The sequence below is a fragment of the Canis aureus genome, chromosome 36 (genome assembly GCF_053574225.1).
Source record: "Canis aureus isolate CA01 chromosome 36, VMU_Caureus_v.1.0, whole genome shotgun sequence".
Taxonomy (NCBI): domain Eukaryota; kingdom Metazoa; phylum Chordata; class Mammalia; order Carnivora; family Canidae; genus Canis; species Canis aureus.
In genome coordinates this window covers 18,832,501-18,846,390 of record NC_135646.1, presented here as the reverse complement: position 1 = coordinate 18,846,390, position 13,890 = coordinate 18,832,501, and the positions used below count along the sequence as shown (strand labels likewise).

Genomic DNA, 13,890 nt, shown 5'->3' with positions numbered 1-13,890 from the left:
TCTCTCTCTCTTTCTGTGACTATCATAAATAAAGAAAAAATTTTTTAAAAAAAGAAATAATTAGAATTCTGTTTAATTGTTTACTATCCCTAAACCTTAGACTAAATATTTACCCTTTTTTCTGAATCTCAGTCAATGCTTATTGTATCATAGATGAAGTGAAAACTTGGAATTCCCTATGAATTTGATTTATCCACTGTTAAAATAAAGTTGAAAATTGGCTCCACTGCCATGTCCTTTTAGTCCCCATTCCTACACCTTTTAAAGAAAAGAGACTTTTGACTTTCTAGTTATAATTAGTTTTAAAGTACCCTGACTGAAATTATTAAAATATAGTTGTATTCTATCCTCAGAGACTATGAAGTAAATTATTCAGCCCACTTAAAAGGGAGAGCTTAATTATCAGATATGTTGGTAAGATAGGAGTTCCTCAATTATTGGCTGAGATTGCTTGTTATTACCTAAAAAAAATCTACTTTATTAGATAATAGATGTTTTCCTATTTTCAGGTTTGGTCTGAGATTGGCAAAGGCTTTTTAGATGGATCACTTGATAAAAGTACTACTCGGAAGAAACAATATGAAGATGGTAAGTTTTGCCACTCTTAAATTATAGTAATGACAGAAGGATATGTGCCCCAATTTTAATAAGATTCTCTCTGAATCATGAGATTCCTGTATATTTTCTGTCTTTATGTTTTTCTCCTACATTTCCTATATTAAAGTTTTTTACTAAACAAAAGAGAGGTAAAAGCAGTGAATCAGTAAATGAAACTCTAGTACTCACTCTAGAATGAGGCTGGTATAGCCTGTAGGAAAATGTAAGGGTATAGTTTTAGGAAAGCAAACTTGATAATACATATTAAGATACATAAATAATGAATGAAATTATCGAAGAGAAGAAAAATGTTATTTTTTTTTTGTCGTGCTATTTCTGTAAATAGAAAACCAGAAGCGATCTAAATGTCCAACAATATAGATAGGAATTGCTAAAGAAATAATACCAACTTAAATATTGTATAGATATTTGTAAAATATGTAGCAACATAGCAATTCTTGCTATTATAACAAGAGTAAAAATATTTTCAAAATTGTTGGGCATTAGTTATAACTTTGTAAAATCTAACAAAAAAATAGCAATTTTAGTTTAAGATGACTCCACAAAATTATTCTATTTTGGTTGTATATCTTCTGTCAGTAATTTAATTATTGTAATCCTTTAATACCTTTATTTTGACCTGCTTCAATTCTTTTTTTTTAGAAGCAGGGTAAATTGAAATACATGGGCTGTATTGGAACAGTGGATTATTTTTCATATATAATCATATTGCTTCCCAGTATTCTCATCCTTCATTCTTTCAATAAATGTTTATTGAGGGTTGTAGGCACTGTTTTGTGTGTAGGAGACAAAATTCCCCACCCTCATGGGGCTTACCATTCTAGTGATTCCCTTGATGTCCAACATAAACCCAAAAAAGCCAATTTAACAGACACATTTTCTGCACTCTGGTTTTTGTTGCCTTTGTGATTATCTTGATGGATGCATTAAGACTAATTCCCCTTAATAAAAAATGTATTTCACAAATATTGGTTCAATTAATACAAAATAAAAATTAATAATTTATATTCTTTTATTCTAAATAAAAGTAGCTTTTCTAATATGTTATGTTCCTTAGGTTTTAACACTGGCATAAGTCAAATTTGAACTTTTATTGAAAATGATTCTTTGGAAAAAAAAAAAAAAGAAAGAAAATGATTCTTTGGTATTAATGTGAGTAGGATTCCATGGCTGAATCAGTGCATCCTTTGTTTAAGTGAGTCATTCTTAACCTGGTCTGTACATTAAAATCCCCTCAAGAACTTAAAAAAACCCTGAATTTCAGGCTTCACTCTAAACCAGTTTATTCAAAGTCTAAGAAAGAGGCCCCCTGGGCATTAGATATATCTATGATATATCTAGCTTTGCAGAGTATTCTGATATATTGGTAAGGTTGAGAATATATAGCAATAGTTCCCAAACTGCTACACATTGAATGTTTTAAGAAATACAGGGGGCACCTGGCTGGTGCAGTTAGAAGAACATGGGCTTTTTTTTTTTTTTTTTTCTTTTAATTTTTTATTTATTTATGGTAGTCACAGAGAGAGAGAGAGGCAGAGACACAGGCAGAGGGAGAAGCAGGCTCCATGCACCGGGAGCCTGATGTGGGACTCGATCCTGGGTCTCCGGGATCGCGCCCTGGGCCAAAGGCAGGCGCCAAACCGCTGCGCCACCCAGGGATCCCTGGGCTTTTTGATCTCAGGGTCATGAGTTCCAGTCCCACACTGGGTGTAGAGATTACAAAATAAATAAATAATTAATTAAAAAATAATAAATATTGACACCAAGCTTCCATTCCTAAACATTTGGATTTAATTGGTATGAGGTGTGACTTGTACTTTACAATTTTTTTTTTTTTTTTTTTTTTTTTTACGAGAAAGCAAAAGTAGTGGGTGGTGGGATAGAAGGAGAGAGAGAAAATCTTAAGCAGACTCCGTGCCTTCTGTGGAGCCCAACACAGGGCTGGATCTCTCTACCCGAATTATGACCCAAGCCAAAATCAAGAGTCAGACACTTAACTGACTGAGCCATGCAGATGCCCCTACTTTATGATTTTTTAAAAAAAGCTTCCTAGGTGATTCCAATCTGTAGCAAAGTTAGGAACCACTGCATCACAGTGTTAATTTTTCATTTTATTTATTTATTTATTTATTTATTTATTTATTTATTTATTTATTTATTTATTTTAGATTTTTATTTATTTATTCATGAGAGACACACAGAGAAAGAGAGAAAGAGAGAGGCAGAGACACAGGCAGAAGGAGATGGAGGCTCCATGCAGGGAGCCCAATGTGGGACTCGATCCTGGATTCCCAGGATCAAGCCCTGGGCTGACGGCAGCACTGAACAACTGAGCAACCTGGGCTGCCCTAATTTTTCATTTTAATCACTAATGTGTTACATTCCTGCAATTCTATAACTATTTACTGAATATCTATAATATTATGGTATATTTTTGGTGCTGGAGAGATGTCCATGAACAAAACAAAACAAAACAAAAATGCCTATCTTTGTGGTACCACATTCTAGTGGGAAGTGGCAGACAGTAATCTAAATAAGTAAACCAAATAGTGTGTTAAAAGATGAAAAGGGCCATGGAAAAAATTAAATCAAGAAGGAGGATAAGGTGTGCTAGGAATGGGGAGGTTGCAATTTTAAATAGATTAGGAAGGGCCTCGGGCAGCCCCGGTGGCGCAGCGGTTTAGCGTCGCCTGCAGCCCGGGGTGTGATCCTGGAGACCGGGGATTGAGTCCCACATCGGGCTTCCTGCAGGGAGCCTGCTTCTCCCTCTGCCTGTGTCTCTGCCTCTCTCTTCGCTCTCTCTGAGTGAATAAATAAATAAATCTTAAAAAAAAAAAGATTAGGAAGGGCCTCAGTAAGATTAGGTGACTTGAGCTAACACTTGGAAGACATAAGGAAACCATTGAGGGCAGATCATGTGGCTCTCCACATGTCCAAAGGAAAAAGATTCTATGTAGAGGAAAAGTAACTGCAAAGTCCTTGAGGTGGGATTCTGGTATATTTGGTATACAAAGAACTTTTTGGCTGGAGTAAAGTCAGTCACAAGAGTAGTAGTAGAGAAATGAGGCCAGAAAGACTGGGGGGATAGCTCTTTGTGCGACTAGGTTGTTACTATGAGATAGGAAGCCACTGGAAAGTCTTGGCAGTTATAATCTGAGTTATGTTTTTTTTAAGATTTTATTTAGAAAAAATAATAAAAATTTTAAGTAACCTCTACATCCAATGTGGGGCTCTAATTTACAACCCTGAGATCAAGAGTTGCATGCTCTTGGGACACCTGGGGGGCTCAGTGGTTGAACACTTGTCTTTGGCTCAGGTTGTGATCCCGGAGTCCCAGGATCAAGTCCTGCATCAGGCTCCTTGCATGGAGCCTGCTTCTCCCTCTGCCTCTGTTTCTGCCTCTCTCTCTTGCTCTGTCATGAATAAATAAATAAAATCTTAAAAAAAAATAAAAAGTTGCATGCTCTACCAAGTCAGCCAGGTGCCCCAATCTGAGTTATGTTTTTATTTTATTTTATTTTTTATTTTATTTTTATTTTATTTTATTTATGATAGAGAGAGAGAGAGAGAAAGGCAGAGACATAGGCAGAGGGAGAAGCAGGCTCCATGCACCGGGAGCCTGACATGGGATTCGATCCTGGGTCTCCAGGATCGCGCCCTGGGCCAAAGGCAGGCGCCAAACTGCTGCGCCACCCAGGGATCCCTGAGTTATGTTTTTAAAGGGTCATTCTGGCTGCTGTGATACATTATGAGCACCTAGAACAGAAGCAGAGAGACTAATCAAGGGCTGTTGCAATGAACCATGCAAGAGAAATAATGTGACTCGGACTAGGTGGTGGACAGCAGAAAATACAGAATAAAAAAAAAAGTAAGGAAGAGTAATTCTGTATTTTGAAGTTAGAATACCAACACTAGCTGACAGGTTAGTTGTATGATGTAAGGGAGAAGGAGACACCAAGGTTTTAGGCCCGAATATTTGGAAAATGAGGTTGTTAGGGAGATGGGGCAGACTTGGGAAGATCTGGTTTGGGAGGGGAAAGATCAAGAGTTCATTTGTGCATATGTTATGTTTAATAGGCTTCAGACATCTAAGTGGAGATGCTAAATTAGTTGTTAGCTATATGAATCTGGAGTTCAGAGGAAAGAGATCATGACTGGAAATATTAATTTAGGAGTATTCAGTCCATAGATTGTATTTAAAGCCTTGAGACTAGTAACCATCAAGGTAATGAATGTAAATAGAAAAAGAAGAGAGGTCCAAAAACTGAGTCCTGACCTTGGACATTCTATGATTAAGAAGTTTGAGAAATGAGAAAGAATCATCAAAAGGCCACTGAAAATGAGCAGGCAGCAAAGTAGGGGAAGGTATAGGGTCCAGGAGAGCATGGAATTCCAAGATCCAAATGAAAATCTTAACACTTAGAGAGTATTTGATCAACATCATCAAATCCCTTGACGGGTCAAGTAAGATGGAGACTGAGGAATGACCCCTGGATAATTTTGGCTGTTGGATAGCAGTTATTTATCCTATATCTTTTTGGTTTCAGAAATTTACAATTCTGATTATTTCACATCTGTTTCTGTCCCTTTTTAAAGATTTAATTTATTTATTCATGAGAGACAGAGAGAGAGAGAAAGAGGCAGAGACACAGGCAGAGGGAGAAGCAGGCTCCATGCAGGGACCCCAATGTGAGACTCAATCCCGGGACCCCAGGATCACGCCCCGGGCCGAAGACAGGCGCTAAACCGCTGAGCCACCCAGGGATCCTCCCCACCTAAATTCCTGATGTGGGAAAAGAGTGGAGTTAAGAAGGCAGAATTTAGAAGGAAAGTAGACAGTATCAGAGGAGAGGTTTATGTGTGTGAAGGCTTTCCAGGTGCTGGCGTTAGTTCTAGTTCTTGACCTGGGTAATGATAATATGGTGATAGCATATAATTTATAATTATCCCTTAAATTGTACATATAGTTTATGCAGATTTTTGTATGTAAAATTTAGCAAAAAGAAAAGTTGATGAATCTAAATATAAATCAGCTTCTTAAAAATTGTTGGTTACAACTCTTTTTTAAGTTTTATTCTGCACACAGCAACATTGTACAGAAATATTTTTAAAAGTTCAGTCTTTACAAGTGCTTATTCTAAAATCTTTTTTGTATTTCTTCTCTAAGCTCTTATGCAACTGGAATCTATTTTAAAGAAAATCATAAAAGAACGAAAAGGAAAGAACTTCAGCCAACATATTTTCATTGATTCCTTAGTACAAGGGAACCTTAATGACCAACAGGTGATGTGATTGTTAAATGTTTATCAAGTAAACAATGATCATACATGTATAATGTGCTTTGAATTCACTTTAATCCAGATGCCCTCCTAATATTCAATGGCTTCTCTTTTATTGTACATCATCCATAAATAGTACAAGTATTTGGTCTCTTGTTCTTTAGCTCTTTGAAGCAACTGTGTATTATTTACTTTTGGGTAGGCAAATATTGAATCAAATTCCCCAATCATAAAAGAGGAGGACTTACATGACTAGGTTTGGCAGCTTGGCTTGCTCCCAGAGCGCCTGTGTTACCCCTGGCGTGCCACTTGTTTGTGTTATTGTCAGGCCAAGGATGAGAGTGGAGCCATCATTTCCACACCTGTTCATGGTGGGAATCTTTTGCCCACTCTCCACATACAAGTCTTCATAGAATGGTTTTCTGGATGTGTGAAGGTGCAGAAACTGAGTGAGACCCCAAGGACAGCAGCAGCCTCTCCTCCACTGTTCGTGAGGCTGCGTTGCTGCACCAGACCAAGCCTGAAAGATGGCACTGAGCCAGTTTGTTTGCAAAACACAGAGCAGGAGCCGGTGATAACACCAATAAATGTTTATTGCATCAAAAAGCCAATGCAGTTTTTAGGTTGTGTTTTACCTTTTTTTTTTAAATTTTTTTTTATTTATTTATGATAGTCACACAGAGAGAGAGAGAGAGGCAGAGACACAGGCAGAGGGAGAAGCAGGCTCCATGCACTGGGAGCCCGATGCGGGATTCCATCCCTGGTCTCCAGGATCGCGCCCTGGGTCAAGGCAGGCGCCTTTTTTTTTTTTTTTTTTTTTTTAACTGAAAACATTGTAAAGAAATACTATGCTTTTTTCCTTTTTCTTGACCCTAATTCTATACTATAGGTTATTTTAGTAGGGTCTAATACAGGCCACTTTACATTTTACACTTTCTAAACTTAGTTTCCTCTCCTAGATCCTTGAAGACAGTATGATATTTTCTCTGGCCAGTTGCATAATAACCGCAAAATGTAAGTATGAATTGATTTCTTTTTGAGATAGATTATAAAATATACACAGGTAAAATAAAGGAAACATTGTTTGCAAGACCTCTTTATAATTTTCTTTCTTTTAGACTTTTTTATTCTTGTTTGAAAGGCTTGATTCACACAGCTACCTTTTTTTTTTCACCCCAGGTGCTCTATGCCACCTCTGAACATTGCCATAAATTTCTTGACACAGTTTATGGATTGTGAATTCTAGTTAGTGCCTTTAAAATGAACTGCTATTGACACCTTTCCAACCAGAGCAGCGAGCTTTTCAATTTCCTGCTGCAGCTTTTCACTTTGACTCCAATCCAGTTTGCTATTATTAAGGTCTACCAACAGAGGATATAGGCCACAGAAATCACGATTTAAAAGAACTCCTCTCTTGGTGGAATTGAAGGAGACTTTTATTTAAAATTCTAAAATGTGTGATATATTTCTAAGTTTCCTTACTGCTTTTTAGTTTAGCAGAGTACCATTCATTCACATGGTATTTATAGAAATTTGCATATGTTTATAGAAATATACTAATAAAAAATGCTAAAGGAAGTATTAAAACATCAGTTTGAAATAAAAAAAATTATGTTCATTTGAAGGATTTCATTTACAATTCTCTCTTTAAAAACAATGATTAAAAATGTAAACTTTCAGGATTCCTGGGTGGCTCAGCGGTTGAGCATTGGCCTTTGTCTTGGAGGTGACCCCGGAATCCCGGGATCAAGTCCCATATCAGGCTTCATGATGCTGACATGGAGCCTGCTTCTCCCTCTGCCCGTCTCTGCCTCTCTCTCTCTCTCTGTGTCTTTCATGAATAAATAAATAAAATCTTTTTTTTAAAAAAATGTAAACTTCCCTTATGTTTTTCTTCTTTGTAAAATTTTTGACATCTAGAGACGCTTGGATGGCTCAGCAGCTGAGCACCTGCCTTTGGCTCAGGGCATAATCCTGAATTCCCGGGTTCAAGTCCCACATCGAGCTTCTTGCATGGAGCTTACTTCTCCCTCTGCCTGTGTCTCTGCCTCTCTCTCTCTGTCTCTCATGAATAAATAAATAAAATCTTAAAAAAATTTTTTTTTGACATCTAGAGATGTCCAGGTATTAGAGATTAAATGGGATTTAGGTGGGGCACCTGGATGGCTCAGTCGGTTAAGTGTCTGCCTTCGGCTCAAGTCATGATCCCAGGGTCCTGGGATCGAGCTCCACATCTAGCCCCACATTGGGCTCCCTGCTAACACGGAGTTTGCATCTCCTCTTTCTGCTCCTCCCTTCCACTTGCACTCGCTCTATCAAATAATTAAAATATATATTTTTTTAAATGGAATTTATGGCATGCCTGGGTGGCTCAGCAGTTGAGCATTGGCCTTTGACCCAGGGTGTGATCCCAGGATCTGGGATCGAATCCCACATCAGGCTTCTTGCAGGAATCCTGCTTCTCCCTCAGCCTGTATCTCTGCCTCTCTCTTTTTGTCTCTCATGAATAAATAAAATCTTTAAAAAAATAAGAAAAAGATCTCTGAATGTGGGGTTGTGCCATCAACCGATTCCCAAGTGATTTTGAGAACCATTATCCTAAGCAATAACCAGTGCCCATTCTTGATCCAGTGTATTTACCATTACAAATAAAAATTTAGAATATTGATGTATATATAGGTAAATATCCTGCTACTTTAATTTGTATGAATCATTTCATTAGGTCTCCTGAAAGAACTGATAAATCAATATTTTTATTACACAAGGTTGGGTGAACCAGACAATCCATTACAGTTACCAACATTTAACACTCCTCCAGATAATGGAGTTTATTTATTATCATTACGGTTTAACTGAAGGTAAAATGCATTTTTGGCTTCAGTTACTTGCCAGTTTTAAGAAAGAAATTGCAGATCTCTTTAGGAGTATTATATAAATATTCATGTTCTGTTCAAAGAAGTACAAATCTTGTGAACAATCTTGTTTTATTTTTTGGTAGCATTTATGTATCTTCCATATCCGAAAAGAAAATACAAGAAAAAAATAGTATATTTTATCTTATTCTACACCCAAACTATGAATTTGCTATTTTCATTGTTATTAATATACATTTTTACTTAGTGTGCACCTGGGCAATCTGTTTTTTAACCACCTCTGAAGAGGTTCAGAAAAAACTTTATGAAGAGATAGACCATGTTTTTGGAAAGGATCCTATTACTCCAGAGAAAATTGAGCAGCTCAGGTAAGAATACAATAAAAAGAAGAGGAGATCATTAATAGGTAAACTTGATGTAGTTTAACTATCTTATTGAAAGCTAATGATAAGGGATCCCTGGGTGGCTCAGCAGTTGGGTGTCTGCCTTCAGCCCAGGGCATGATCCCAGAGACCTGGGATCAAGTCCCACATTGGGCTCCCTGCATGGAGCCTGCTTCTCCGTCTGCCTATGTCTCTGCCCCTCTCTCTCTCTCTCTCTCTCTCTGTGTCATGAATAAATAAAGTCTTAAAAAAATAAAGCTAATGATAACATCTAGGAAAGGTTATATATTTTTATAGGACTTAAAATATTTACATACATATTTTATTAGATAATTTAATTTGCTTTTTAAAATCATAAGGTAGTTTTGGGAAACCTTTACATTAGACTATATAAAATAGTATCAGTGATGTTTAAGTAAGTGGACACTCCTATTTTGTTGATGGAAATGCTAAATGGTACAGACCTGTTGGAAAAGTGTGGCAGTTAAACATACACTTACCATACAACCCAAAAATTCTCCAAGAGAAATTTACCCAAGAGAAATGAAAAAATATGTGCATACAGAGACATTTATGCAAATGTTTGTAGCAATATTATTCATGATAGCAAAAAACTGGAAGCAGTTCAAATATTTATCAACTGGTGAATACAAAAACAAATTGTGTTATATCTGTACCTTGGAATCTTCCCAAGTGGTAAAAAGTAATAGAATATCAATATGTACAACAAAGTGGATAACTGTCATTATGTTAAGTAAAAGAAGTGAAACATAAAGACTGTATACAATGTGATTTCATTAAGGTGAAACTACTGTGATAGGAAGCAGATTGGTGGTTGTTTGGGGCCAGTAATGTGGAGGGGATCAACTGGCAGGGAGATTGAGAAAAGTTTTTAGGGTGAAGAAACTGTTCTATATCTTGATGATGGTTGTGGTAGCAGAATTGTACACAGTTACTAACATTTACCACATTGTATAGGTAAAACAGATTTTTATATGTAGATAATACTTTAATTAAAAAGATTTTTTAAGGGACACCAGGGTGGCTCAGTGGTTGAGCATCTGCTTTTGGCTCAGGGCATGATCCAGGTATCCTGGATCGAGTCCCATATCGGGCTCCCTGAGTGGAGCCTGCTTCTCCCTCTGCCTATGTCTCTGCTTCTCTCTCTGTGTGTCTCTCATGAATAAATAAATAAAATTTTTTTTAAAAAGATATTTTAAAAATAGCAACTATGACTGTTAGAAGTTTGAGCCTGGACAGTAGGCAATCAACTCTATCTTGGAGCCTCTTTTAATCATAGAAAAGAAGATAGGGAGACTTCTGTTAACAAATTCTTCAAAATGTTATAAGTTTTCTTTATTACCTTAAATATAACAATTTTTCATTTTAAAGTAATACTTGTCACTTGAAGTTTTTATAATGCAGAAGGGTATGAAGTGGAAAGTGAAGGTTTTCTGTAAATGTATCCTTAAGAGATGACAATTGTTAACTATTTCTACTATTTTTCTAGATTTTTCTCCATATATATGCATATATATTTAAAATAAAAAATTTCAGAAAGTTTTAAAATATAAAAATAGAATTCTGTCAATTCCTTCTTTTTTCTAAATATTTTTTGGGCAGTATTCTTAAATGTATAACTCTACCACACCCAGTTAGCAGTTAAGTTCTGTTGATTATACTTTCCAAACATCTTTTAGCTGGAAGTTTAATTTTAGTTCTTTTCATTGTCCCCACTCTATTCAGACCACTGTCAACTTGCCTGGGATGTTTCAACAGCCTTGGATCTTGCTCCCTCTAATCCAGTCTCCAAATTGCTACTGGAGCCTGTGACTCCATGCAGTAAACACTTTAGGTGCTTAAACATACAGATAACTTAGGACCAATTCCAAACCAACAGTCTGGGCATCAGAAGTTTTCAAAAGCTTCTCAGATGATTTCAATATGTTCTATTTCTAATTCTAATGTTGAGAATCACTGTTCTAGTAGTCTTTTTATACCTGTGGAGTCAACATCTGGGCAGATGACTCCCCGGTTGAAAATCTTTCAGCGATGTCTGGTTGCCCTTAAGATAAAATTTAAACTCACCAACATGGTTTATGAGACATTTCAAGAGCTAGTCCTTATATTCCTTTCCCACCTTATCTCTTATTTGTGTCTGTTCATACCTTAAATTTAGCTATACTGAAGTTGTTTTGTTTCTTCAAAGCTGCAGTACTCTTTCTTATCTCCTGGCTTTTGCAGACTACTTCTTTGTCTAAATTATCTCTTCCTTTCTCTTCTTCTAGCTAACTCCAGTTTTTCCTGGAGGTCCTAGCCTCAGGTGCTTAATTCTCTACAAAGTCCTTTCTTCAGTTAGGTGCTTCTGCCATGTGTTCTCCAAAACCTTGAATTTGCTTTATCATCACAGTTACTGTGCTTTTTAAACTGTTAATCCTTGAACAATCCTTGTTCATCCTACCTCTCTCTCTTTCCATGCCAACTAGACCTTGAGTGCCTTTGTATCTGTCCTATTCACTCTTGTAGCTCAGTATCTAACTCAGTGCTTCTAATGTAGCAGGTACCCAATAAATACTTGTTCAAAGAAGGAAAGAAGGATGTTTCCTTTTTTGTTTTGTTGTTTTTAAGTATTATAAACAATCAAAATTCCAACGCTTGCATTTTTATTTAAATTTCCAGTTGTTTCTGTTAATAAAGTCCTAAAGATGAGATTGATATTTAAGGATATATACAATAATCTAGTATTTATGATTGGGGACTATAGAGTAAGGCAGACCTGGGTTTGAATCCTGTTGACATCACTTCCCTGCTATGTGATCTTAGACAATTGCCTTATTTCTTAAAAATCTATAAAATTAAAACAGAAATAGCATCCATGAGGTTCTTATAAGGATTAAATGAGATACTGCATAGAAAGTATTTAAAAGAATTGGCTTGTGTTAAGATTTCAATGCATTTTAGCTTTTATTATTGTGATGTATGCCTAATATTTTTAGACATATTGCCAAGTTACCCTTCAGAAAGAGTGTACCAATTTATACTTTGAACAACTGGATAATGTATTTTCCCCCATTTTTATTAGTATTGTCTATTGTCATTATTTTTCATTTTTGCTATTCTGACAAGTAAAAAATTTTGCTTTAATTGGCAATCTTTCCATTGTTAAGGAGGTTGAGTATCATTTCACATGTTTCTAGACCATTTGTATTTTGTTGTATGTGAATTGTTTTTTTTTTTATTCCCTGTACATATTTGTGTTGGGGTGTTTGATGATTTTAATTATGGATTTTTAAAGAGCTTTTAGACATTACAAATATACATACTTATTTTTCCCAGTTGTTTTTCAGTTGTACTTGTGATTGCAAATATGTAAAAAAAAAAATTTCCATAGTTGGATTACTTGTATTTTTCTTATGGTTTCTGTCATTGTGTCAGTATTTTTATAATTTTTGAGGAGGAAAGTTCTTTATTAAAATTTCTAAAATCTTTTATTAAAAATAAAGGACTTTTCTACTCAATAATAAAAATACTGTTTTGAGTTTTATTCTAGTACTCTTAAAGTTTTTTTTATTTGTTAAAATTTATACCTATCTGTACTTTATATACCTCTAATATATAACTTATTTTCAAGCAAATTAGAATTATATAACTATTTCAAATTTGGAAGATTATTAAAGTTGTTGAATGACATTTAAAAATGTACATACATTTCAAACTGCCTTTCCTAGAGTTAAGAACTGTAAAAAAAAAATTCTTTTAAACAGATATTGTCGGCACGTACTTTGTGAAACTGTTCGGACTGCCAAACTGACCCCAGTTTCTGCCCGGCTTCAAGATATTGAAGGAAAGATTGACAAATTTATTATTCCTAGAGAGGTAGGAAACATTTGGCATACTTAACTTATTCAGTTATTTTTTTCAGTTCTTTCAGTGTGTATTGAATTGTCTAAAATGTCCAATAAATGACCTGTTATTAAATTGAAGACATAGTTATTTTAAATGACAATGATATATGTCGTTTTAGGGTATAAACAATATAAAAGAAAGGCTCCCTTCTTCACATGTACTACTGTTAATACTTTGCTGTGTATTTTTGTAGATCTTTTTCTATGTATGTATATTACTCTGTATGTGTATATACACATATATGTATGTATTTTAAAAATTGAATTTATATGTGAAAGGTCGCTTTTCATATATTGTTCATTAATTTGCTTGCATTAGGTGTATTGTGGTTAATTAGTACAACTGGTAGTTGATATAGATCCAACTTACTATTTTTAATGGATATATATTATTCCATTGGAAGAGTGTGTTTATAGTAAATGCAGTCTCCATTGGTGGAAATTTAGATTACATCAACTTTTTGTTATTACAAATCATATACTTGTATAGGTATTGAGTAGAGCCTTAGAAATAGAGTTTTAGGGTCAAAGTGCTTATATATGTTAAATTTAAATTGCCCCCTAAGAGGCAATATATATTTTTAGCAACAATGTGTGTGAGTGCTATTTCTCTTCATATCCTCACCTACTCTGGATTTATGAATTTTTTTACATATTTCTTATATAAAATATTGTCCCATTATTTTAATTTGCTTTTCCTTGATCATTGGAGAGATTGAGCAGCTTTTCATACATATTTAACAGTTTGTATTTCTTCTTTTGTGAATTATGTGCTTGTAAGTCATTTTTCTTTCTAGTAAACTTATATATCTTTTTGTATATTGTACATACA

General features: G+C 35.2%; 1 protein-coding gene across 7 annotated transcripts in view; it reads left to right on the top strand.

The window, feature by feature from the left end:
- Nucleotides 1-13,890, top strand: part of CYP20A1 (cytochrome P450 family 20 subfamily A member 1) — a 60,380-nt gene that overhangs the window by 31,580 nt on the left and 14,910 nt on the right. For all 7 annotated transcript variants that reach the window (XM_077885203.1, XM_077885202.1, XM_077885207.1 and 4 more), the window contains 5 exons: nucleotides 510-588; nucleotides 5,786-5,901; nucleotides 6,857-6,911; nucleotides 9,018-9,138; nucleotides 12,918-13,029. In XM_077885203.1, coding sequence (XP_077741329.1) covers nucleotides 510-588; nucleotides 5,786-5,901; nucleotides 6,857-6,911; nucleotides 9,018-9,138; nucleotides 12,918-13,029 — 483 coding nt within the window. The remainder of the gene's footprint in view (nucleotides 1-509; nucleotides 589-5,785; nucleotides 5,902-6,856; nucleotides 6,912-9,017; nucleotides 9,139-12,917; nucleotides 13,030-13,890) is intronic.